Genomic DNA, 27983 nt, shown 5'->3' with positions numbered 1-27983 from the left:
TTCAACCTCAAAGTTTGGTGGCAGTCGCCGTAATTGCGCGCCCCTCTTTATTTCTCTTCCCCTTTCTCTCTCTCGCTCGATCGATCCTCTTTCTCTCTCTCTTGCTTCGCTCGACGCGGTGATCCTGGATCTGCTGGTGCCCCCACGGCCTAGGGTTTTATGAGCCAGCCCCGCCGGAGCTTCCTCCTCGTCCTCCAGCGGCGTCGCTGGAGCGCCGCCATCTTGGACTCTTGGAATGGCGAAATGGGAGCACTTCTGACGAGTTGAGATGTCGGGGCTCCTGATGCTTGTGTTTTCGCTGCTCCGTCTGGCTCCGAATCGCACCGGTACGGGCTTGCTCCACACACTTTACTTTCCGGCATTTTGTGCAAGATCGCGTCTTTTTTAGCCGATGACGCGTTTTCTCTAATTTTCGGAAGGTGGCAGCTGGGGTTTGGCTGGTTCTCGGCTTCTAGTTAGATGGGTGCGGGGAAAGTGGGGAATGCGGTTTCGTGCTTTGCTAAATTTGTTATTTTGGGCACTCTAGTTGATGAATATAAGTTGTAACTTCTCTATGTGAGTGGAATGGTGCGCTAGTGATTTCTTGAAACTGATTGGTGCTTTCATGGGTTAGCAGATGCATCAAAATTTGGTTGTGTCGGCATATCTACACTTTATATAATACTGTCTGTTAAATTCATTATCGTAAAATTTTCTATCTTAGTGAAAAGTAGCTTTAGTAAAGTACTTTGGTTGTGGTGTTGACTTTTTGCTTACTAATACAAAACACTGTTTACTCATTGCGGGGTTAAGGAATTACGACCTATGTAGGGGTGGGGGGGGGGGGGGGGGGGGGGGGGGGGTGGGGGGTGGGGAGACAAACTTGGATTGCTTGAAAGATTAAGAAATTTTCTTGCTTAGAACAAATGATTGATATCATTGCATGCATTGTTGCAGGCTAGTAGAGATGGGCGTTAGAATCATTGCTTACCATTCTCCTGGATTTTGTACTTTTAAGAGAGAAAGGGATGGTATTAATTCTTCTCAATTACAATGGCCATCCAAAACTGGAGTTCGAATCATCATTAGTTGACTGCATGCAAGGTTACAATCTGGAAGACCAGAATTGTAGATTGCAACATTAATTCTAAGATGTGGCTTGCCCTATTTGTTACTTTTCATTGATATTGAAGTGGTGTAGATTACAGCGATTAAGTTCACTGTGCAGCAAATATTTTTGGTTCATTGTGTTTTCTCATTCCCTTGACGTCTATTTTTTTATTTTTATTTCATTTGTATTACCACTTGATATGTAGGTGTACACTATTTTATCCTGCCCATGTATGTTTATCCATTATTTATTTATTTTCTGATTTGTTGGTCACATTCATGACACAGGCAATCATTATAATTTTCCAAGTTACTTGTGCAGGAATGCATATGGCAATGGATCAGGCAGTATCTCCAACAAACTCACACAAACTGTGGAATTTAACACCTTTAGGTCTTGCACCTTCTCCAGTTGTCTCTCCTAAACATCATGGTAAACTGCATTTTGATTTTGAAAATACTTATATTAGCTTGACGGTTCTTGAAAAAACCAATTATATTTGATCATCTTCAGGTTCACACTTGAGACATCATTGGGTGCAACACCAAAGAAGTTTGCCTCCTGCTCCCTCACCAACCTCAGTGACACCAGAACAATCTCAAGGTGTGGTTTGTTCTGCTTGAACAAAACTTGTGACAGTTTAGTTAATTATGTCATTGATGATGCATCAATGAGGATGCTAGTTAGCATGATTAACCTGGTTGCATTTATTATTAATCTTCAAACAGGTTGTGATGAAATATCTTGCTCAGATCCACTCACTTCGACCCCAATTGGTTCACCTTGTGGGTGTGTCTACCCTATGCAAGTTGGAATTGATCTTGGTGTAGCACCATTTGAACTATTCTCTAGAATTGCTGAGCTTGAAGTTGAAGTTGCAGCTGGCACGTTTTTGAAACAAAGTCAAGTAAGAATAATGGGTGCCACTGCCAGCATGAAGGACCCAGAAAAGACAACAGTTAGTATTGACCTAGTGCCTCTAGGTGAGAAGTTTGATAAGATGTCTGCATTGCTGACTTACCAAAGATTTTGGCAAAAGAAAGTACCAATAAACATGTCTCTTTTTGGTGAGTATGATGTGCTATACGTCCGTTATCCAGGTAATGCCATGCTCCTCTTTACATATGTTATCAACATGCCAACTTTGTAGTGCACTAAGAGTCTGAGAACACCATGCAGGACTGCCTTCTCCACCACCCTCTTTTGGTGAGTCATTGGGTCCAAGTGTTGGAGATCATCAGGACCCACTCACAGCAAATATATCAATGCACAAGAAGCAGAAATTTAATGGAAGAATAGTTGCCATAATTGTGTTATCTTCATTCATACTTATGCTGATATGCTTTGGCGTAGTGTGCATGACTCTGAGATTGAAGAAGCTTGGTCGATCTTCTAGCTCTGTTGGACCTACATGTACTTCCTCAGTAATTCGAAAAACAGGTAAACCATTATTTAGTTGTCTTTCTGGTATATCCTATGATGCATGCATGTTTACTGTTGTATTTATCTGCAAAAGCCAATGCCACTGAGAAGAGATTTAAACTGGTAACGAATCATCTTTCCTAGTATCAAATATTACAAAAAGGTTATCAAAATGAAGATTGAGCAATCAATTGACAAAAACTTCCTGTTTCTTTTAATAGTACAGTTTAGCAAAAAAAATATCCAGCTAATCCTTACACAAGCACTTCATTACTAGATTCTTCACTTCTTGTTTCTTGCAATAGCACAATTCAGTAAAATCTTGACTGGAGCATTTCTGAAGCTGCATGTTGCACATAAAATAGCTCCCAGCTCCCTCAAGTTCACTTCCTCTTTGTCACCCAACTTTCAAGATCTTAGAACTTGGTCTAGAAAGTTACCTTAACCTGGAATCAGGCTTTCTAGAGATGAATAATCCAGTTCTTTGTGTTTCTCGATTATTTTATCAATTTATACATTCAACTTTCCTAACCTGTGACTGAATCTGTACCAGTCTTGTCTTAAACAATGGAGAATAAAGAGACAGCTCCAGTTATTTTGGCTTGATCATCAGGTTTTGTCTGCTATTCTTAACATTGCACATACCATAGTAATAAATTTTGTATTTACATGTCATAACTTTGCCACACAACCACTGATAGGATCTCATGCTACAAGCATCATACCTGCAGTTAATTGAAACCTTCTGTTTTAACTACTCAGAACTGAGAAGTGCAGTACCTACGATATTAGAAACCATGGTAATTATGTTGATAGTTTCTTCCAGAGATTCATAATCAGTTGGCATTACTAGCAAAGATAAACTTTACATAAAGTTCATGACAGGATAAGACCTGTAATGTAGAGTGCTGACACCAAGTACTCAGGGTGCATGACTTGTTTTATTGTGGATCATTAATCAATTATCGAGTGCATGATTCATAATCAGAACATCAATTGTTTGCTTTTTTGTATAGCATATCTATATAGTGGCTTTTTGACTTCCTTTTATTTTCTATTCTTTTTTTAGGCTCCTATGATTTTTCCCCTCTGCTTTATTTTTGATAAGCATTTTCTATCTGCGTTCTTTCTGCTTCTATCTTGAATGCCTTTCTAGTGTGACAAATACTGATAATAAGTTGATTCAATTGCAGTGATGGGTTTTACTAGTCAATAATTGCTTATCTATTGATGCTTGCATATAGTTTCTCAATTACTGTATCATTGTTGTTTCCATGATTCCATATCCATTCATACGGTTTGTTGCCCATCTAGATGCAATCTATCTTTTCTTTGTAATTCAAAGATGGTTTTCAGTTTGCACTGCAATTGCATTGTATGTTCAGAGCCTTGATCACTTACAGGATTACATATTGTGTCTTTCTACTTGTGATCTTTGTTTTATGACTTCCACTAAATTGCCCTTTGTCTTAATTCTATGTGCATTCGCGCAGGCAATAGATCGATATTATCAAGTAGTTTAGCCAGCTCCATGTCAATGTCCTTTGTTTCCACCATGCCTACCTGCCCACCTTCAGTGAGGACATTTTCAGTATCTGAGCTTGAGAAGGCTACAGACAAGTTTAGTTCTAGAAAGTTTTTGGGCAAAGGTGGGTTTGGACGGGTTTACCATGGTGTCATGGATGATGGTGCTGAGGTTGCTGTTAAACTGCTTACCAAGGAGGACCAAAATGGCGATCGAGAATTTATTACTGAAGTAGAAACACTTAGTCGATTGCACCATCGTAATCTTGTCAAGCTGATTGGTATATGCGTTGAAGATGGAATCCGGTGTTTGGTATATGAATTTGTTCGCAATGGAAGTGTTGAGTCCCATCTTCATGGTATGTATCTTCCCAGTTCCTTATCTGTGGTATTATTACTGCTAAGCATGGTGCCTGAAAAATCTAGAAGTTCCTTGAGAATAATCTGTTCTTTTTTATTTGTTTTTATTTTTGAGCATATAAACTACTAAGAGTCCTTGCATTTTTAGCAACATGTACCATTTTAATTATTGATTCTACTCAAAATTCTGTTTTTTTTATTGCTTGCTGGAATTTCAGGTCCTGATAAAATGAAGCAGCCTCTTGACTGGGACTCACGGATGAAAATTGCCCTTGGTGCAGCAAGAGGACTAGCATATCTGCATGAGGATTCCACTCCTCGTGTCATACACCGTGATTTCAAGGCCAGTAATATCCTACTCGAGGCTGATTTTACTCCCAAAGTTTCAGATTTTGGGTTGGCTAGGGAAGCATCGGAAGGACTTCACCATATTTCCACCCAAGTTATGGGCACCTTTGGGTAATGTTACATTGCTCACCTACCATTTCCTTTGGTTTGACATGAATTTCCTTGATTGCTTGTCACTGGCATTTCATATGGATGAAATGGCACAATGATGATGATAACTTGCTAGTATACTTTCTGCCAGTGAGAGTTCCTTCCTGGTAAATATTGCCATTTAGATATTCTGATATTTTTCTTGTGTTGAACACACATCTGCTAGCTAGTTGACAAAGATGATTGAGACACATATCTTTCCTAACATGGCATATCACCTAGATTTCACTGCATTTACCAGAGTCCTAATCATGACCTTGCAGGTATGTTGCACCGGAATATGCTATGACCGGGCACCTCCTCGTTAAAAGTGATGTTTACAGCTACGGGGTCGTATTGCTCGAGCTTCTGTCTGGTAGGAAGCCAGTATATATATCTCAGTCCCAAGGTCCAGAGAACCTTGTTACGTGGGCACGCCCTTTGCTTACTACCACAGAAGGATTGGAGCAATTGGTCGATCCATTGTTAGGCGGAAAGTACGATTTTGAGAATATGGCAAAGGTAGCAGCAATTGCCTCCATGTGTGTTCAAACAGAGGCATCTCAAAGGCCATTCATGGGAGAAGTGGTACAAGCATTGAAGCTAATATGCAATGACATGGATGAAGCCTGCGATAATTCTGTCAGCCACAGGGAGGAATCACTGGGCACAGAATGCGATTTCAAGGGTGACTTTGACAGCGAGAGCAGTTGGTGGAACAGCGCTACACCACGATTGATGTATGGTGCAGCTGCTTCATTCATGACCATGGAGTATAGCTCAGGGCCCATGGAAGAAATCCAGAGACCCCATTCGGCATCGAATTTAGTCAGTGGGATTGAAGGCTTGGTCAGGCCGAACCGATCTGGGCCTTTGCGAACGAAGAGGAAGAAACAACAATTTCACAGATTGAGAGGGAGCATGAGTGACCACGGTCATCCTTACGCTGCGTCGAGGCCCTGATTGCAGCTCCTGGGTTCAAGATACGTCTGAGGAAATGCTCATTCCTGTCATTTTTCCATGGTGATGTACAGCTTCAAGAGGTGCCAATTCACAAGGCATAACTTGATTTCTCATTTGTGTTATATCAATTCGTTTGTCATCGTCGTCACTCCAAAAGTCTCTAATGTTACACGAGGTCTACTGTGCTTCCTCGCTTGTTACTAACGTTCTCGTGATCTTTTACAAATTTAACTTGTTATCAAAGTTTAGCATCAGATTCTGGGTTTTGCAGTAGTTGGAAGTTTGTAAGTAATCGATGGTAGAATTCTGACTGCAAATGCTCATGTTCTATGTTCTATAATCATAGGTCAACTCCACTTGACCGCTGAATTTGATGAGGTATAGTTACCCTTGAGACGTAGTTGAGTTAGTTTTCAGATGGTAGATTTGTTGCATTGGGCACGGATTGAATTTGTTTGGTATCTGATTTATCTATTTATATTTCATTGTGGGGTCGATGATATTGAACTATTTGGGTTGAATGAAATCATCTTTTGTTGCATTGATGAGATATAGTTTTTTAAGCGTGATTTCAGTTGACTCCTTTTAGAGGGATTGATCATAAGTTGGCCAAGTTTGGAGTGTTGTTCCTTCTCTCTATATTCAACATTTACTGAGAACTAATGGATGTTTTCTAATTTTGAGAGAATTTAAACAACAAAAATTATTATATATATATATATATATATGTATATAATGATCTAAGTATTTAAATTTCATCCAATTAATCACAGAGATTTATTAATAAAATATTCATTCCATTTAAAATTTAGGACAATCTTAAAATTAATTTTCTTCAATAGAAAAACAATTCTACATCAATTCGAAAAATTAAATAATTGAATTATCTAAAAATATATATAGCTTATTTTGATTTCTCATTCTTGCAGCATTATGATAGAAATAGTAGTATTCACAAATAAAGAAAATAATAAGCACAACATATCAAGCTTGTTAACTTACAACACTGAAAATTTGAGTATTGAATTTGGCTTTGTATTATGGAGGCTGGCCATTGCAAATATCATCAATCAATTTTAACAATGGAAGAGATTCTCATCTAGACAAAAACTAGATTGCTGTAAATTTATATAAATAATCTGCAAGATAACTCTCAGAACTTTTTGAATTCCACTCGAACCTACATTAGACAGCATACCAATTTTACTCTAAAAATGCAGGTAATATATTTTTATCAAAATTTGTAACACATTCTGATTGTACACATTTCAGTAGGTCTCTAATTTAGCTCTTCCTTTCTTTTAGAGCAAAGCAAACTCACTTCAAGTGCAACTGGAAAAGGCTTCTCTCTGCTATGTAATACCGTATCGATCTCATATGGAACTTATAATTGACTTCCAGATGTGAGATGAAACTGTCGACAAAACTAGATCGATAAACTACCCCAAAAGCAATTCGTCCATCGACTACTTGAGCTAGTAATCCACTATTTGAGGCCCTCTTTTCTCTTTTTTCTTTCTTGTCTCTGCTTCTCACGTGCACCTGGTGAAACCAAATGCTGGTCGTTAGAAACAATTTATACTGTCGAAAGCCAATGGAAGCTAGAGAAAGATAGAACATGAACATACGCTTTTTCTCCTCTAGTTTTTTGCGTTTAAAGGATTCAGCCTCCCTCTTTATTTGTTTCTGTTTGTCTACATTGACACATACCTACAAGTATGAAAATAGGTGAGGATACAGCAATGGAAAAGTCAAGTGACGAATCACACATTCAATAAGCTGACATATAACAAGTTAAACAAATCTAAGTAGCATAGTGATGAATCAAATAGACAAGCTATAAATCAAGAGGCAAAGCGGTCTGTATTGTTCAAGTCAACAAGTGCTAGGTCGTGGAAACCAAACCATAATAAGAACCAGAAGATTGTCATTTTTTCCAGGTATGTTTGCTAAATAGTCTGCTTAGTATATGTTTGAGTTTGGGTTGGGTTTCGACGAGTACCTAATGCCCAGGTTTGAGTTAAATTTTCCAGCGTCCTATGCATTGCAATCCCACCAATATTTCTAAATCATTTTCTTAAGAAAACAAGTGTGGTACGAATAGCGTTACACATCATTGTCCAGTTAACATGTATGATCAAGTTTCATTATGACTGAAAAAAATGCACAAAGAAAGAATTGCAAGACTGTCAAGATATACAGCTAAGGAACAATTTTATAGTAAATCACCTACCTCATGCCCGGATCTAAGATATATATCTAACAAAGGAACAATTTTATAGCAAATCAGCTACCTCATGACCAGAGCTGCGGAGGGCCTGGAGTGGTTCAACCAAATCCTGACCGATGACCAAAAAGCCAGGTTTCCTATTAGAGTTTTTTGCTTCAGTAGTATTCCACTTTTGCAACTCTTCTAGTTGCTGCTGGAGGAGAGGAGAAACACCAGCCTGATCAAATAACAAAAATACTCGTCAAATAAGAGAGTAAAGATCCTAGAGACTCAAGGTGGAGACTGAGTGGTTAGTGTAAAAGTGCCAACATATATCAAACCTATACATATTAATCGTTTTCTTTTACAGCGAAGGGTTAAATTGCATCTGCTTCTGGCCATATAAGGATTAAGGGGGCTAAACCAATCTCTAGCTTGTTAAACTTCCAACCAATACTGATTTGATCATAAAAGTTTTAGGCATGCACAAATGATTTATTCCATGAAATGCTTCAATCAACATGTGAAACTTTATTTCGCTGTCATTCTTTAAAATCAAAATGATATTAACATTTGTTTTCTTCATAAAATGAGTATTAATACTAAGAAAAAAAATCAATAGTGATGTTATAATACCAACTCAAATCTCATCATGGATGCACCAAAAGACTTGCCTTTCCTTCTGAAGAGGATGTAGAGTGCAAGAAAGATTGTTAGGGTCGTTGACCCAACATATTTTGGAAGATCTCATCAATTTTTCAAATTCCAATAAAATCCAACTCACTATGGGTATGGATTACGAAATTGGGAAAAAACCAATTTATATGTGGGATTTTGAGTCAGTATTGTGGGAAATGTGGTTTTTTTCCATCGGTGAGTGGCAGTCTCCCTACAGTGAACACCAGGTGGTTCTCCATGGAGATAAGCAACTTGCAGATCATGCAAGTCACAAGTGAACACTTGATGCAAGTCATTCAAGGAAAAGAGATACCTTCGACTGGGCTATCTACAGGAAACAGTGTCCAAGATGAACAAGCAATTAATCTAACAATATCAAGAATGAAATAGTCTATTCCATTTTACAGTAACATATATATATGATGTAACTTACAATCTGATGATCATTTGAAAGATGGTAAAAAATGCAAGTAATTTGCAACGGTAGGTAAATGATGTTGCTTAGTCTGTATTTTGCAATTTGGAAAACTGGACTGGACAAAACTGGTAATCCTACCAGGTCGTTAGCTTGGTCTCATCGAACCGGCTAAACCAGTTAACCAGGAAAATGACATTAGAAATATATTTAATACTTTATGGATGTGACACATTTTATGTGTTCAATAAATATATTAAGTGATATAGATAAATCTATTAGTGGAACCGTCAACTCAAAAAATGATGTCACAAATATAACTTTTGTAGGTATAAAATATTGTAATTATATATATAATTTATTAATAATTAAACTTGTTTTATAAATATATAAGCACTTAATGGGAAATGCAATTTAAAAAAAAAAAAAGAAAAAAAATGCTTCCAGTAAGATTTGAAACTTGTCAAACTCAATACAAGGCAAGCACCTTCCACCGTGCCAGAAGCTGAGTTTCTTAAAATCATGCCGGTTAACGGTTAAAGATTTTTCTGGTTTGTTTATCACCCAGTTTCTCTCTCAAAGTGGGACGCATTTTGTACTGGTTCACAGTTTAATTGGTTGAAATGCCAGGTCCAGTCTGATTTTAAAACCAGTATATTTGAGAAATGATATCTTCCACTGGATAGCTTAGACTTTCATCATGTAACTAAGATGAATATCATCAATATCTCTACTGTCTTTTGGTTGCCTTTCTGGATGGCCTTTTCTTGGATGAGATCGACTTCAATTTGATGCGAAAAACATTTTTACATAAAGACAAGAACTTTACAATGTCCGCAAATCCAGAAAAAAGGATCTATATGTTTGAAATAATTACCTCGACCTTGGTTCGAAAGGCTTATTAAAACCATGTTGAAATGGAATATAGACAATGTGGAGGTGATCATACTATTCATTAAGTTATTTAAGAGAAACGGCACTATGCTACTTGAACATGTGGATGATATCTTTGTGATAAGAAAATGATGAACGATGTGCCAAGAAGAGAACTAGCTTGTGAGTTCGAATCTTATGCAACGAAGTGATTTTCATCACCCAAAGGAAGTGTATATTAGATTTTCTCAGAGACAGGAAATTTGGGAAGTAGAGTGGCAACAACTCCTGCTGATCAGAACCACAGGTAAGTGGATGATTAAAACAGTAGTGTTGTTGGAAAAGGGAGGTATCACAGGTTAGTTTGAATCTATTTTTCACATACCAGACCATATATTGCAAATGCTATTGGGGGTTAGCAGATCTATGCATGAACCAAGAAAGGAATATATGCAAGCTGTACAGAGAAGTTTTCAACATCTTAAAGCTACACTACGAGAAGTTATGTGATACCAAAAACACAGAATTGTAAGTAGAAGTTTATAAATGCACTGGTTATGCAGGTACTTTTATTGAATGATGATCCACTATTTCTATTGTATTGTAGAGTTGGTCATTTACTGATATGGCGAAATAAGAAGGCAAGAGCTATGACACTTGGAATACAAGAGACAAGAGTTATTGTGGCTTGAAATTATTCTAGATGACTCAATAGGAGTGGCAGTCTGAAGCCTTGAGATTGATAGGTATTTCAATAAAGAAAAGATTGAAAACCGCCTTGCAATGAATGCTAGCAAAAAATATATATACATAAAATGATGTATAATAAACTGTCAACTTACACCAGCCAAATAGCGACGAGAGAATGTTTTAGGTTGGAGAGGCCGTTTCAGGTGATCATTCAATTCCTTCACACACAAACACCAAGATCAAAATGACATTACTAGACTAGTCAAAAGATCTTATCAAATTCAAGCATAAAAGAATTTAGTGGTACATATCCATAAATCAAAATGATAATGAACCTGCTGTAGCTTCTTCAGTTGAACAGAGTTCATTTTCTTCTGTTTATATCCTTTTACTACATCTTCTTCACTCCCGCTCTCTTCCACTACCAAGTCCAAAGATTCAGCATTTTTCATAAGCCATTTCTTCTTGACATTTTCCTGGATATGCAATATAAGCAAAAAAAGTGAAGAAAACTACTAAAACACATCATTGATACTTGGTTTTCTCCAATTGTACAATATGAGAGCATAGAAAGGCCATGATGAGAGTGTACAATTTGTTACAGCAACATAGTAGAACCGAGATGGACTCATTGGCGCAATAATATAAATACCCCCATAATTGTTCTCAACCTAAACCATATTAAAAGAAATCTCAAGTTTAAATATAATACACCATTCAGAGGTGTATTCAACTTGGTATGAAAACATTACTGTGCTTGATGTGCCAAAGTACTTGATTCTATCCTCATGACAATATCATCCATTATATGGCTTAAGACCAATTTGTAGCTTAATGAATTTAAATCAGAACAACCAATATGTATTGTTATCATCGAAGAATATCAATTATTATATTCCATGAAATGTGTAGCATTGAGAAAATGAAGGCAGCAAACTCTGCCAGACAAGAAAAGAGAATCAGCAAACTAGATATCAGTCAATTAAATTGGTGAAATTGTATGAACTTCAAAGAATCTACCTACACAGAGAAAAAGAACAATCTACACAAATAACCATTAAAAAAGTAAATAAACTTGTTCTAAGTAATTTAAACTCTTACTAAATATCTTGCAAAGATGATTAAGAATCAAACCATTCTCAATTAATATCTTCATATTTCTATAGCGTCAAAATTTAATATCATTAACACTGGATGGAAACATGCTACAGAACGAGAGAATCATCACTTTGGTAGTGTAATAACTGCAATATGATATACTGCAGTGTATTGCACAAGTGAAAAAAACACCTTGCCAGCAGCTAATTGTGATGTTATCTAATGGAAGAAATGCCTGCAAAAAGCTTGATGATTTTTAAGGAACTACTTCATATATGACAGGCTGAGAAGTAACGTGAAGCTGAGCAACTAGAGGAGTTGGATTACCTAACAACCAAACAAGTACATAATGGTTTTAATGGTTAGGGGGAAATGATGTTCAAGAACTTGAGATGTAACACATGATGGAGCGCCTTACAAATATGAGCAAGGGCGACTGAGTAAAAGATTAAAGTCTATGTCATCTAAATGGATACAGATCTAGTATGGAAACACATCTGACACAAGGACAAGTGAAGTCAACTTGGTGCAAGAAGAGGAAAAGGGGACAAAAAACAAGACAACACTATTACTGATCACAATGGATCATCATCTTGACGAAGATGAGTTCATCTTGACGAAGATGAGTTCGGGATAGCAAGTTGAGATTAGTTAATGAGTTTGTTATAACAAGTCTAATGGGTTTGGACTCACAATGGATGAATGGATCTAGCTTTATATCAAGGCTGCCCATTACTGTTGATCGGCATCAAGGAATCTGAGCCTTTTCCTATGGATGAGAGGCAATGGTGGACCAAAGCAGCTTACCAAAGAGCAGAAATGGCATCACAGGTCAGCATTTCCTCCAGCAATCACTTCATTAGAAGCACAGGAGTGACTAACAATGATATAGCATTTGGTATATAGTATAGTTAATATGTGTGTATTTTCTGGAACAGGTGGTTCCTAACAAAACCAACCAAAATATGTGATGGTCTACCTACTGGTACTTGTCACAAATGTTCAGACAAAATTTCTGGAAGAAAATTTGTTCTGAAAATCTTGCTATTACTGTGAAGACAATCATTTCTAAAATCTTTATGTACCGTAAATATTTAAACTTCAAAAATCTCTGGGCTTCTCTCTGCATCAGCCTGAATGTTAGTGTTCAAAATAGACAAAGAAATTGAAAATTGAACTTGGAACATACATTTTGGCATGCACTTTTAATAGAATACTAACCAAGCTTGCATTCTCAGAATTCAGATTCAGAAATTTCTTTTCATCAAGTTCAGAATAAGAAAAATACACAAATGTCTTATTCACAATCAATATACCCATAAGACGTTATAGCATATCACAAAAGCAAGTTAGCAAGTGGTGATGCCCATTTTGATGAACAAGAAGCAATAATGCCAGCTAAATAGTACATGGATAAGAAAACGGTTTTCCACACCTGGGAAACATTGTGAGAAATTTTGTCGATTTGACGGGCAAGAGAAAGGCGCTTCATTATTTCCGGCATGTATTCATAATGAACAGGAAATTGACGAAGGCTTTCCTGGAAATTCACATAAAGGATTTCATGAATGATTAAAATTGCAGAATAAGCTCAGTGCTATCATACCACATAATAGAACATGCAACAAGCAATAGGGCTCCTTATATAATATTTGCATCATAATTAACTCGTTATTTGAAATTTTTATGATGAGTTATCACCTCCTATTAACTGGCTCATAATACATTGTGTTTCGTGCACCTAGACCCGACCACGGGCCGGGTCCAGCCCGGACCCGGTTAGCCGGGCCGAACCGGAACCGGCAAGATGCCGGGCCGGTTCCGGTTCAAGAGGTGTGAAACCGGCGGCCCGCCGAGTTAACCAGCAGGTTGAACCGCCGGTTCAAAATTTTAATTTTTTTTTTTGTTTTCCCGTTGGAACCGGCGGTTCCAACGGCTCCGAACCGCCGGTTTCAACGGCTCCGAACCGCCGGTTTGGATTTTTTTTTTTTTTTGATTTTTTTTTCAACGGCTAAGATCATTTGATCGTTTTTTGATCAATGGCTATGATTTAGTGTCCGTTATGATCCAAATTCTATAAATAGGGAGTTCATTTCATCATTTCCACACACTTTCTCTACTCTCTAACTCTCATTCTCAACTTCGCAAGTTCGCATTCTCTAATCTCTACGCGTTTCCGAGTTCCGACTCCATCTTTCGACTACAATGGAAGGAGGCCGCGGTGGAAGTTCTTCACATCGATCTCGGAGGGGAAAAGAAATAGCGCACGAGGACCCCAACATTCAATCCACCGATGATGAGACCGAGGCCCAACACCTTCCGACGCCCGAAACACAAGGAAGTACTGAAGCAATTACTTCTAAGGTTCGGGAACATCCTCCTCTAAAATCTTCTATTTTCACTAAACATTTTGAGAAAGTCACTCTTCCATCGGGAGAAATGCGTGCAAAATGCAAGCATTGCAATGCTTCCTACAAATTCCAAGCCGGCGGCGGCTATGGATCGTTAAAACGACATGTAGAAACGAAGCACCCGACAGAATATGGACTCGACTGTTCTCAAACACAATTATCTAGATTTTCTAGCGGTAGTAGTACTGATTCCGGTTTATTTTTATATTCTGATAATAAATTAAGAGAGTCATTAGCTAAATTTGTTTCCGTAGAACATCTTTCTTTTAGTTTTGGATCTAAATGCACATTTGAAGATTTTTGTAAAGAATCTCTTAATCCATCTGCTAAACGTGTTCCTAGGACTACACTTACTCGTACAATTAAAAAATTAGTAAAACAAGGAAAAAAGAATTTAATTGATGAATTTAGTAAATTAAATAATAAAGTTTCTTTATGTGCCGATATTTGGAGTGATCATTGGCAAACTCATTCTTATATGGGTGTGACTTGTCATTGGATTGATAGCTCTTGGATCCTCCAAAAAAGGTTGATAGCTTATAGAGTTTTTGATGAATCACATACTGCCCATAACATTGCACAATTATTATGTTTAATTTTAGAAGAATATGGATTAACTCATAAAATATTTTCAATATCATTAGATAATGCTAGTTCTAATACCGCTTCTATAGATGAACTAAAATTTGTTTGCCAACCTGTTATTGGTGGTTTATTTTTTCATATTCGTTGTGTATGTCATGTTTTAAATTTATGTGTTCAAGATGGATTAAGACTTTTAGAAAATTATATTAAACCAATTAGAATCGCAATTTCATATTTATGGTCTCATCCATCTATGATGAAACAATGGGGTAGATTTTGTAAAGCTAATGGAATGAGACCTAAAAAATTTCCACGTGATGTACCAACACGTTGGAATTCCACATATCAACTATTACAAGATTCATTTCAATATAAAGATTTATTATGTTTATTTTTTGCAGAAAATAGTAATACTAATATATATTTATTTTCACAACAATGGAATATTTGTAGTAATATTTGTGAAATTTTAAAAGTATTTAATGATGCAACCGAACAACTTTCCGGTGTTTATTATCCCACTGCTCATTTAGTTTTAGTGAATTTTTGTAGTATAGTATTAATTTTAAATGAACATATCAATAATGAAGCTTTAACTTCTTGTATATTAGCTATGAAAACTAAATGGGAAAAATATTTTTATTTAATTCCTGAAATTTATTTAGTTGCATTTGCTTTAGATCCTAGATTTAAATTAGAAGTTTTACAAGAAATGCTAACTTTATACTATGACGCTTTAATTCCTGTTAAAGATCCTTCTTCTCCTGATCCAGCTAATATTATATATATTATTAGAAATTATTTATGTGATATTTATAATCAATATTATGTGAAATATGGAATACAAACTAATATTTCTGAAACACAACAACAAACTATTAGTACTAATTTAAAACTTTCAAAAGCACAACTTTTATTAAAAGAACGGACGAAACGTCCACGAGGATCCTCAAGTTCCACACAGGAACTTGAGAATTATTTTACCACTTCTTTTGATTTTAATGAAGCAGATAGTGAAGATTTCGATATTTTAAAGTGGTGGTCACAGAAGGCTCAAAGCTTTCCCGTTCTCTCCGTAATTGCCAAAGAAATTTTAGCATGTCCAGTGTCAACTGTTGCTGTGGAGCAGACATTCAGTGCCGGCGGCAACATATTAGATGAACGACGATCAACTATGTCTCCCGACTCATTGGAAGCCCAAGCATTACTCGACGATTGGACCAGAGCCGAAGAAAAGAATCCAAGGAATGCAACTTTCAAAAGACGAAGCCGAAGAATTTGATACTGAAGGAACGAATACAACGGGAGGAACGGGAGGAAATGGAAGTGAGTGATGTAAAAGGGTGAAATGTAAAAGAACTACGTGGGCTTTGATTCCCCTATACCCTAAGGGGATACGTAGACAACTTAATAAGTGCAAGCCCTTTTTTTAATAAATTTTAAATTTTGATGTTTGACACCAATAAGTGTGCAGGAAAGTCCTTGCGAAATTTAATAAAGTGCGAGGAAAGAAGTGAGAAGACCGGAAAGAAAAACTCTTGGTTAAGAATTCATTTCAGCCATTTTTCACTAGTGTCAGTCGACTGAAGTGGTAAGATCAGTCGACTGGCACTAAGTTATTACACTGATACGCCTCATCAGTCGACTGGATTTAACTCCAGTCGAGTCGTTTCTGGAGATTAGTCGACTGACCTTGAAGGCCAGTCGACTGATGGCAATCAGAAGGTATAACGACTCGACTAGAGCTTCACGTCAGTCGACTGAAGGTGATGGACTCGACTGTGATGTGTCATCATCAGTAAGGGCAAAATCGACTGAGATTTTGAATTCTGACAAAAATCAAGTGTGATTTCAGCAATTCAATAGCCGTTTTCTTGGTTTGACTAAATCAGTCGACTGGGATGGTAAATTCCCCGAAGTGCACTTTTTTTAATAAATTTTAAATTTTAAATTTTTTTAATAATATAATAATCTCGAACCGTCGCGAACCGTGAACCGAACCGTGAACCGGCGGTTCCGAACCGTGAACCGTAACCGTCTTGGGCGGTTAAGGTTAAGGGTCGACCTGCCATGAACCGTCGAACCGGCGGTTCCGAACTGGCTCAGTCGGCACATGAGGCCGTCGACATTCTTCAATATGTTCAGCATTAACTAGAAATGATGCACCCGAAACAACTCTATAAAAGGACGTGGTCGGATAATGACCTGCATAACGAAAAAAACTTCGTCTTACAAACACATATTAAAATGTTACAAAATGTTAACAATTTGTTCCAAATAAGATCATAAACGCCAACTAAAACCCATACTAATTTTTACTTGTAACAGGTTGTACAAACCACTGAATTGGTCATATCTTCAGTCTATAAATACAAAATTTTAGTGATAACAATTTATATATATAGATAGATAGATAGATAGATTCCTCCACTTATGCTGATGAACAAAATAACTAGTAATTTTTTCCACTCAAAAATCAAAAGAAGTCTTTGATGCAGTGTGGTAGCCTCAAAATTTCTAGTACCTTTAAGCGGGCTCTTTGTTGCATCTGAGCATGAAGGGTCCAAGAGTTGATGCAAAGAATGCGCAAAATTGAAGAAATGCGACGCAAAGCTGCAATTGATGTACAGAAAACAATAGTTCGGCCTTGGCCATGAACACTTAATATGTAACATAAATACGCCTCTTTATCTTCTTCCCTGCATCTGCAAATACCAAAAGATACATATTAATACACAATGTGAAAACTGAGAATGATGTTTAATGCCGCCAAGGTTACATGATGAGTTGTAAGGAAAAAATCAAAGGTAACAAAATCTAAACATAGTATCATGAAGGCATCTTTTGCATATTGGTCAAGACTAGAGGACAAGTACAAGTATGATCCAGTCTAGAAGAGTCTCACAAAAAAGTTCTTTTATTTGTTTTCAAGAGGATCTTGAAAGCTAGACATCTCATTGAAACCTACAAGGGCTTAGGCCCACTATCAATGTAGGAGTAATGCCCCTCATCAATTATTTTCTAGATTCATGCTCATGATTACAAATGTAGATTTATATAGGCTCACAAGCGAAGAGGACAGGTTATCGTGTAAGCAATTCTCATTTACATTCAAAGGTCATTTCAGAGGAACAAAGAAAGCAAGAACCACATTTCTTCTAAAACACACTCGGATCAATTAAAAATTAAACCTTGGCAGTGAAAACCATTCATGACACATGGGAAATTGAAGCTTTGCAATCACTCATGCCATAGTATGTGGCCAGCATCAGAATTCACCAAGCCAAAAACCTCACTATCAATCATATCAAACTGGTTGATAAAAATCATAAAATCAATTTAAAAAATTATAAAAATAGAAAGCAAAGGAAAAAAAGAAGAAGAAAAAGTTTAAGTGGGATCTAGTAAAAGATGAAATGTAATAGTTAACAGACAAGAAAGGAGAATATTATCATCAGATATTTATAATTAAGATCAGAATGCTACAGTTCAAAAAAGCCCGCAAACCCTTGCATTAATGTGACATGATGCTCTAATGTTATCTGAAAGCAAGGATTTTGTAGCCTACAATTTGATGGGACAAGCATAAAATACTAGTCGGCAGCAATTACCCTACCTCCATCCATTATTCATGGCAAATAATCCAACTGCTAGACAATTGTAGGATCTAGTAAAGGAAGTTCCAATTCATTGATAAAAATGCATTAAATAGAGTGAAAAAAGGAAAAAAGATGCCAAGTAACACAAAATATCCATTTTAGTATGTAATCCTAGTACAATAAGACCATTATATTGGAAAAGAAGAGAGAGGGACAAATTGCTGGATGTAATATCAATGCAAATTCCAATCAAATATAGAAGTATGAAAGGGAGAGTGTGAGTTACTCAAGGAAGGATTCTTCGAGGTTATGAGCCAAAACCGCAGCATTTGTCAGGTCAACAACTGCAACATCAGGTCTGATTCCAGCTCGCTGTGAGAGTGTCTCAATCGAATTTAGCGCATCTGAATTTGATGTTTTTGAACTAGAGAATCCTCTCTTAAGTTTTCTACGGAAATTATCAGATAATGCTATTGTTGCAGAGAATACAAATGTCTGTCTCTTCTTTTGCTGTAAATTTGGAACGGTTTTGCACATTGCACTCCCTTTCGTACTTTGTTCAGCCGAACCATTAACCATGGGCATCATATCTATGATAGACTGCATCTCATGAAAATGGCCTTTCTCTATCATCCTATCAGCTTCATCCAACACAAAGAAAGACAAGGAGTGCAGCTGTAATACAAGTATAAGAATATTAGTATGCTTAGATTTGAGGAGAAGCCAACAATTGCTAGGAAATGCAGGATCAAATATGAGGATTATCTAAAAGTACTAGAAATACGGAAAATATTAGGAAGAATGTTATTTTATTTTTTCTGTTCTGTGTTTTATATATGTGTGGCCACCACAGGTCCAAAAGATCATCAAAAAAATAATTTTACATAACAGAATAAAAATATTACGCCCATTCCTCAGTGGAAGAAATGCTACTCCAGATTTTCCTGAACAACTTAAAAACAACTCTTATTGATCCAAATACTAACTGACTAATAGTGACCAAGGATCATATTCCGCAGAAACAACTTCAAAACTAACCTCCACAAGATGTTCTTCTCCTGCTGACATAATCTCCCACAACCGTCCTGGTGTTCCAACAACAATCTCTGGTCGCCTTTTAAGAAGCCTTTCCTGTTTTTCTGTTGACATTCCACCGACTATAGTGACCACTTGAATATCAAGAAACTTTGCAGCTTCCTTCAAATGGTTAGATACCTAGAAAGTGACCAACATATATGGTCAAGGCAACCAACACTTGAATATCATAATTCATATGCTTTCAAGACAAAGCAATCAACATTATTGCAAAAAAAAATATCAGCCTATTGATGCAAAGCACTTCACTGTCTACTAGAGGAGTAAAAAAAGGACAAAATAAAATAGGATAAACAACTAATGCACCATCACCATTCACTCACAAGGCAAATAATCCATCAATCTGTATAAAGGGCAAATATTACACATGCATCTCCATATAGAAGTGTGAGGCTTAAAGGTTGAAGTACTTCTAAAAGTTAGAAGGAAGACAATAAGCAAGCAGTTCAACAAATAGCTCACTTGGGATGTAAGGAGTACAGGGAATCAAACAGTTTTTTACATTCCAAACCATGAAGAAGGAAAGCAAGACATGTGCAATAAGGAATTTACAGAAAAGAATAAGATGTCTATTGTAAGGTTAAAATGCAAGGATATGAAAAATAATTTAGAAAATGAACAAATAAAAAGAGATGTATATAAGAAGTTAGCCTCTAGCTTTTAGCCCAGATTTAAACATGTTCATAACATCATTAAGAAAATAATAGAAGATAATAGGTCCAGAGAGAAAGATGAAATGCCAAAACAAACACTTAAGAAAACAAGAACTGAAGCTGGAAGAAGAGAAGTGTATATAAGAAATAAGGCAATATGTTTACAATTATTAAATGATTCTATAGATATCAAGATAAACTTATAAATCACACCATCACAATAAACTACAAGACAAGGTTGAAGATGCTGGTAAGACTGGTGAACATCTACTGCCATGTAAGTTAAGAAAAGATATAGAACTAAGATGCTATGAATGGTTAAATTAGAGCAAAGTCTGCAATCGTAACTCATGGACTCATTCAATTTTAACTAGCATTTCTTGCCTACACAAGTACAACTAGTTTTCATCTAAAGTTCACCGAAATTTTATGGTTTTTCCCTTTACTTTAGATATATGAAGATAGATGGCAAAAGGAAAAAATAACAAAAGTGGTCAATAAATACTCCAAAATACCACACACACACACACACACACACACAATATATATATGAAATAAAACTTATTTCTGTAGCTTCTATTTTAGCAAAAAGGAAGTTCCCAATCTTACTATTGCCAATACAGAAGAGGTCAAATTTACTTCTCACCTGCAAAGCAAGCTCCCTTGTTGGAGTGATAATAAGAGCTCGAAGAGGACCTTTGTGAAAAACTTTCTTAGTTGAATTATTGCTATCATATAGGAATCTACCCTCTTTTTCTCTTTCTTCAAGGAGGCGTTGCAAGATAGGGAGCCCAAAGGCAAGTGTTTTACCAGAACCTGTCTCTGCTGCACCTATGACATCCTGATTAACCATAAACAGCAGGAAAAATCATTAAAAAGTGTTTCTAAAATATGAAAAATCTCCAAAATATTATATCACAACTATTGGCGGAAGGGAATTCCCAGTAGCTAATACTTGAACCGATATTAGGTATGAGGAAATTACCCAAGGGAAAATTCCCCGGAAAGGCTTAACTACGATGACATATCTTAAAAATCACTAATCAATCTATTCATTACTAAGCTAACTAGGAAAAAACCAGCTAATGCATAAATGATACTGATTGTAGTAATTGAAGTTGGGATATAATCATAGAAGTTAATCCAAAGGATCCAACCTTTCCTTGATGAGCAGCAACTGGAATACAGGCTTTCTGAATTGGAGTGGGTTCTTTGAATCCGAGCCGGCGTATTGAGTTGATAAGAAGGGGATGAAGCCTTAACTCTTTCCAAGCATAAACTTCATCCTCATCAAGAATCAGTTTTTCGTTGTCATCATCACCAGTAAAATTATGTTGGATTATGTCTGCTAGGCCAGGAACAACATCAACAAATCCATATTTTAAAGAGAGGAGGTGGAAATGGCAAAACAAACTCACCCTTTATAATCTTCACTCTCTTCAGAATCTTTCTTATTCCTTATTACCTTCCTTTTCTTCGTTTTACTTTTGGATGGCTCCTCACCTTTATCAGCATTGGTAAGATGTGAACCATCCTCCACGATCTCTACTTCCTCATCCCTTTGCCTCTTCTCCTTCTTCGACTTCAAGTCATAGTTAAGTTTCTTTTTACTCTTTCCATCTTCCACATTGGTAAGATGTGAGCCATCCTCCACAATCTCTACGTCCTCATCCCATTGCCTCTTTTTCTTCTTCGACTTCAAGTCATAATTAAGTTTCTTCTTACTCTTTCCATCTTCCACATCCGGAACCTCTCCAATAAGTCCGTACACTGACTCGTCGATCTCCTCCAAAGAAATAAACCCTAAACGCAACAGAACCACGCAATATAGAACTAGGAGCACAAAGAAAATCGAACCAACGTTATAAAACCAGGGCACAATAGAAAACGAGTGGGAGAAAGGAACCTCCTTCGCTGCTTCCCTCGATAAAAAATAAAGGGTCTTCAGAAGGAAGAGAATCGTTCCAGGCTAGCGAATCGACCTGATCCGACTCCGGCGCTGCTTCTCTTTTGGAAGGGTTCGCCTTCTTATGCTTTCGGTTGGACGTGCTCGCCTTGACGAGCGGAGGCGAAGACTCCGGCATCGTGGAGTTGGAATTCAGGTCCTGAGACGACGGGTGGCGTCGAAAGGAAAGGAACGGCGACCTGCAACAAGTATGGAACTCACGGGGCGTCCTCTGTGCAGGAGGCGAGGAGCGGACGCCGGAGAGAAGTACTAGCGCATGCGAACGCCGTAGCAAGTGCAGTTGAGAGTGAGGGACGGCCGGCGGAGAGGAAGCCGACGCCTGGGAGACAGTGGGCGAGGGAAGGAAAAGCGCAGCTTTCTGGTTAGGGCAGTAGCATCGTTTTTCTAATCGAAAACCCCTAAAACTTTTAATAATTTAAAATACACTATCAAAAATTTGAATTCTTGAAAATCATAAAACTCTACAGATTGTTTTTTAAATATAGCATTTAGGTTTGGTATGACGTAATATAATCACGTTTGTAATGTAATCAAATTTGTAATATAATATAATGTAATGATTACATTACTATGTTTAATTGAAAGAATATATGTAATCTTTGATTACAAGGATGATTACATTACCGTGTTTGGTATCCATTATTTTTAATAAGGAATATAATTTTATTGTTATAAAATACCAATAATACTATGCGGCGTGCGGATGAATGTGGGAAAGAGAAGACTATGCGTCATGCGGATTGAAGGGTATATTTGATACGATAAAAATAGAATCTATAATGTAATCTGATTCTACACTATTTCCTTTATAATCGATATTACAGATCTTGGCTCTTTTTTTGTAATGCAATTACATTACATTATATCTTTAAAATGTTACCAAACAAAGTAAATTTTCTAGGATTACATTATAAGTCTGGTTACCCCTTACCAAATATGCCTTAAGTGTCTTCTTATTTTGAAAATTTTTGAAATACTTTTTATAATATAATAAAGGGAAAAAATCAAAATCGAGAAACATCAAATTGACTCTTTTAAACAAAAATTAAATTAAATAAACGCTTCATTTGATTTTGTCTCAGAATACCACCTTGTAGAAGCTACTTAATAGTTATTATAACATATTTAAAATGAGTTTAAAATTTAAAATTTATATCATATAAAAATTATCAAATAGTTACTACAATATATTTAGGATTAAAATGATTTTGATCATATTTAAATAGTTTAAGTTGGTAAATAATATTTTAATATAATATTATTTAAAAATTTTAAATCTTAAATTCTAAACTACATGTTGTAGCAGCTATTAAGTTATTATTACACGGCTATTGAGTAGCTTCTATATGATACGGTGTAAACTCTAAATCTTAAATTCATTCTACACATGTTATAATAACTATTAAGTAATTTTTATATGTTTTAATAGCTACTTGTAACTTCTACACATTGTAATAACTATTAGATAGCGTTTAACTGTAAGTCTAAATCTTAAATTCATTTAAATACTTATAACAACATGTTACATAATTACTCGATAACTTTTATTTATTGTAGTAGTTATTGATAACTATTATAACATAAAAAAAAAATATTTTTGAAATAAAATTATTAAAGAGATGCTCGTTTAACTTTAATCTAAAATGGATAAATAGTGGATGCCCATTTAATTTTTGCTTAATAATAAATGAATAATTTATAATTATACTTTTACTATCTATCATCTAGTGGCCCTACACGATCAGTCTCATAATCATCTATAAAGAAGTAAATCAAAAAGTTATAGTTATCACTACGGAAGAGGACATTGTCTTGATTTTATTGAGATTCGAACTTGTTCATTGCAGTAAGTTTGCCCCTCAATAATAAATGAATAATTTATAATGATAAGAATACATGATAAAATGGGAAATAAATTAAACGATAGACAAATATTTGAAATAATTAAATAGATATATTATAATTAAAATAGTAATAATAATAATAGATATAAAATAATGATGGATAAAAATGTCAACGTACTAATTTGCCGTCGCCGTCGCGAGGAAGGGTTTTTGAGCAGGGAGAGGAAAACCCACGCGGCGCTCCTCCGATCGCCGAGTCGATGTGATGTGGAGGTTGGTGTTACGGAACTCGACGAGTGGAGTCCGCCGGCTCTGCTCGTCCTCGTCCGCGGCCGTCCGTGGCCTTCCGGCCGACGAGGGAGACTGGGCCTACGCCGACGAGTGGTGGGGCGACGGCGGCCACACCGTCTTCCGATCGGCTTCCGAACATGGGAACGGCGTCGTCTCAGTTGTTGCCCACCCTTCTTCCCGTCCGGTTCTGATCTCAACTCTCGAGCTTTATCTATTCCTCTCCCCATGATTCAGATCACTCAATTTTTACTGTTTCAAAGTTTGGATTGTGTTTTTATTTGTATGCGATGGTTAAACCTAGGAGGATCTCCACATGGATAGATGAAGTACAGAGTTTTATCATGACCAGTGCCAGTATGATCAGCATGATTTTGTCTAAGACCTCAAAAATCTAATGGAGAGTTTATCACAATAAGTATGTTGGTTGCAAATGTTCAAAATGCTCAATCCTTACTTCGCTTGCTTTTATTGCACTGTCCGAGCTTTCAGTACCATTTGCACAAAATGGAAGTCACCACATTCATTGACATAGATAGATGTTTGCAAATCCCCCCTAACTTTGAAATCTAAATTTTGATTGTAGACCACCATCGCATATAAAGATTTATCATTTCTTGCAGCCTCGAGAGCAATGGCCTGCTATAGAAAGATCGATTCAGAAAAGGTATCAAGAACTCCTTCCAAATTTTGAAAATGATGGAAAGCTAAGGATACTTGGTTACCAGTGGCGTGTACTTCATTTTAATGGCAACACTCGCCAAAGCACAGCCAAAGTTATGGCTGCTTACAGAGAATCAGACCCTCACTCACTACTTTTGATGCAGCAGCCCCATTGTTTGGCAGTACCTTGTAATATCCTCGGCTCACTTTATTAAGGAAATGGTTATCTCATGTGTTGTGAAAGATCCTTTTTTATTCATGTAGCATCCCAATCTTATTGTCATATTTCTCAATCTTACAATGGATAAATATATTATTTGACGTACATTTGGAACTTCATCATAAGTTCACAAACTTGCATTTTGATTTCAAAAGCTTCATCTTTTTTCAAGTTGACTGCCTCATGATTAAACAGTAATCTCTTTCAATATAGCTAATCGATTAGTCTACTTGGTTCAATTAAGCATTTCAACAAAAAATTAGCCGATTAGAAACCATTTGCAACATTTTTTTTTTCTTATGATATCTGACAAGAACTAGTCTAGTCTTTTATATGTTGAGGACTTTTCTGCCTCGTGTTCTATTATACTTTTTTAGAGTTTTATTCAAGTTATGGTTAATATCTTAATGTTTCAGTCAACTTTAATTGTCATTTGTGATGAATACCTTTAATATAAATCTGTAAAGAAATCATAGACATGATACTCATGTATGTGAACACAAATAGTTGTACTAGGTCCCATTTACTTAGGTATGACAGAAGTCCTCGACAATTTCTCTTGATGCATCTCTAGGTTTTAATCTATTGTTGGCCTACTAATGATTGAAGTAATGCATTCCATGTCAGATCTTAAAAGTGTAGTGTCAGCTGGGTTGACTACACTGGCTGCTTCTGGTTATGATATTTATGGAGCAGTTACTGGGAGTAAAAGCATGAGGGTATTATGTATTGGACATGGCGGCGGAAGCCTACCATTGTTCTTGGCAAGTAAAATTATAGGTAAGTTAACTTCAAATCTAAATTCTTCTCTTCTTCTTGACTAAACTTTTCAGGTTGTCTTTGATAATGTTTACCTTCATTGATGTGATATTCGTCCAATTAAATATCATATTAGATGGTAGAAAAACTTCTAGGATGAATTTAAAGTTAAAAATAAGTTCCTACAAAGGACAAGTTCATTCATGTCTGTCCATGTCATCTTCAGGTGCCAAAATTGACATTGTCGAGATAGATCCGGTTGTCATCACAGCTTCAGTACAAGCAATGGGCTTCCCTGCCTCTTCCTTAAAAGAAAAATCACAAGGATTCTCATTTGATAGGTCTGCTGATGCAGATGAATTGCTATGGGGAAGCTTGCATCGCCGGCTCTGTCTGCACAGATCAGATGCTGAGGACTTTGTGCGGGAAAATTCCGATATATATGATCTAGTATTCATCGATGCATATGATGGCGATGACATCTTTCCATGGAAACTCTGGGATCCACAAGGGGCATTCTTGGAATCTCTCCGAAGCAGAGTTAATCCTGTCCATGGCACTGTTGTTGTCAATCTACATTCTGATTCTGAAGTGTTGGGTCTGGAGACTAATGATCACTCGATATCCCAAAGCATTTTGCCAATGGGTGGATATGTTTCGCAAGTCTGCAAGGCTTACAAGGAGCATTTTGGGTTGGCATTTCTAGTATCAGTTCCTTGGCTATGTAACATGACTCTTGTATCGTTCAGCGGCGCCCGTTTGTGTGCCGATTTGTGCGTCGACCGCCAAGACATAGATAAGAATAGGGTTTTAGATGCCCTTATCTCCAAATGTTACTTGGTAGAACATCTGTTTGACTTGCCATTTCCTTGTTTACCATATATCAAAAGAGGACTTATGTTAGTTGACTAAAAGCTTGACTGAATTTGCTCAATTTTTACTGCCCTGGCTGTCGAGGAGGGCAAAATAATAAGAGTCTTGACAATTTGGAGACCTTTTTAACAATTATGAACTTTCCTCTTGACAATTAACAATTATGAACTTTCCTCTCGACAATTTGGAGATCTTTTAACAGTTATGAACTTTCCCCCCTTGTCTGCCATTTCCTCCCCTTCATTCGCTGTCATTCGTCGTGCAATCCTTTTGTTATGCCATTCGGGAGTTTAAAAATCATGCTAAAACAATATTTTTAAATAATATAGACAAAGAGAATAAATGAAAAACGTAAATTATGCATCGAGCTGTAAGTAAATCTTAATCGATTTTCCTTGTAAAAAAAAATTGTCTTCAACTTTTTCTGGATTGCTGTACTACCGGAACGTACTTTGAGCGTGAAGAGTTGCATATAAAATAGGACTTGACAAGCATAAACCACTGATGACGTTGGGATGTTTTTATTCAAAGAGGGTGTTTGATTAGGGTTATCATTTTTGATAACAATGATTATATGTTTAAAGTTATCCATGATAATTTTGTTTGATTGAGGTTATCAACGATTCTCAAATTATCATCAATGCTTGTCACATCACTTTCCGTCGGTAATTCAGGAATTAAGTCCGGAATCAGATTTTTGAAATTTTTATCGATTCTGGGATTATCTATCTTCGTGCAGAAGACTCATTGGGGCTAGAAGTGGCAAGCAATGTTGAAAGATTCGAAAGGGGGTCGGAGGTGGTAACCGGCGTCGGAAGATTCAACGCTGGCTGAAGGTGGTAACCAACGTCGGAAGGTTCGACGAGGTCCGAAGGTGGCAATCGGTGTCGAAAGGTTCAACAAGGGCTGAAGGTGGATTCAACGAGGGTCAAAGGTGACAATCAACGTCGGAAGGTTCGACGATGGTTGAAGGTGGCAATTGACCTCGGCAAGGGCGGATCCACCTTGTAAGCTACCCGGACTATAGGCCGGAGGCCCGACAACGTCGAAGAAGAAAAAAAACTTTGATTTACGGACAAAAGAAAGGAAAATTTGAAGGAACGAAAAAGATAACTCGGGATATTACGTCGATATAGCCCATAGTCCAAAATCAACCCGGGTAAATCACCTGGGGTGACTCCGCCATTGGACCTCGAAAGGCTCCATGAGGGTGGAGACACTCAGTGGG

The 27983-nt window shown here is 36.7% G+C and overlaps 3 protein-coding genes across 4 annotated transcripts; 2 read left to right on the top strand and 1 right to left on the bottom strand.

The window, feature by feature from the left end:
• The first annotated feature begins 29 nt into the window (after positions 1 to 29).
• LOC141838261 (receptor-like serine/threonine-protein kinase ALE2) lies at positions 30 to 6090 on the top strand. 2 transcript variants are annotated; one of them, XM_074725689.1, is made up of 8 exons: positions 30 to 326; positions 1412 to 1522; positions 1604 to 1693; positions 1819 to 2190; positions 2270 to 2530; positions 4006 to 4395; positions 4615 to 4855; positions 5158 to 6090. In XM_074725689.1, exons 1-8 carry the CDS (start codon positions 269 to 271, stop codon positions 5834 to 5836), a joined length of 2202 nt encoding a protein of 733 aa, XP_074581790.1. In that variant the 5' UTR covers positions 30 to 268; the 3' UTR covers positions 5837 to 6090. The 2 variants fall into 2 exon arrangements, with proteins under 2 accessions (XP_074581790.1, XP_074581789.1); XM_074725688.1 differs by lacking the exon at positions 30 to 326 and adding an exon at positions 993 to 1083.
• An 846-nt stretch (positions 6091 to 6936) lies between these two features.
• LOC141837013 (DEAD-box ATP-dependent RNA helicase 13) lies at positions 6937 to 22448 on the bottom strand. The gene is given in 13 exon segments (XM_074724501.1): positions 6937 to 7378; positions 7465 to 7546; positions 8131 to 8283; positions 10854 to 10919; positions 11037 to 11177; positions 13235 to 13339; positions 17320 to 17500; positions 18681 to 19069; positions 19433 to 19609; positions 20789 to 20983; positions 21300 to 21490; positions 21553 to 21945; positions 22049 to 22448. Coding segments are annotated over 13 exon segments (2307 nt in total). The 5' UTR covers positions 22227 to 22448; the 3' UTR covers positions 6937 to 7322.
• A 1714-nt stretch (positions 22449 to 24162) lies between these two features.
• LOC141841053 (uncharacterized) lies at positions 24163 to 26833 on the top strand. The gene is made up of 4 exons (XM_074729177.1): positions 24163 to 24427; positions 24864 to 25092; positions 25751 to 25903; positions 26109 to 26833. The coding sequence occupies exons 1-4, from the start codon at positions 24218 to 24220 to the stop codon at positions 26792 to 26794; spliced, it is 1278 nt and encodes a 425-aa protein (XP_074585278.1). The 5' UTR covers positions 24163 to 24217; the 3' UTR covers positions 26795 to 26833.
• The last annotated feature ends 1150 nt before the right edge of the window (positions 26834 to 27983 follow it).

The sequence above is a fragment of the Curcuma longa genome, chromosome 11 (assembly GCF_044706935.1).
Source record: "Curcuma longa cultivar G26 ecotype Majalengka, Jawa Barat chromosome 11, ITB_CL_G26_1.1, whole genome shotgun sequence".
In the NCBI taxonomy this organism is placed as follows: domain Eukaryota; kingdom Viridiplantae; phylum Streptophyta; class Magnoliopsida; order Zingiberales; family Zingiberaceae; genus Curcuma; species Curcuma longa.
This window is presented reverse-complemented; position numbering and strand designations above follow the sequence as displayed.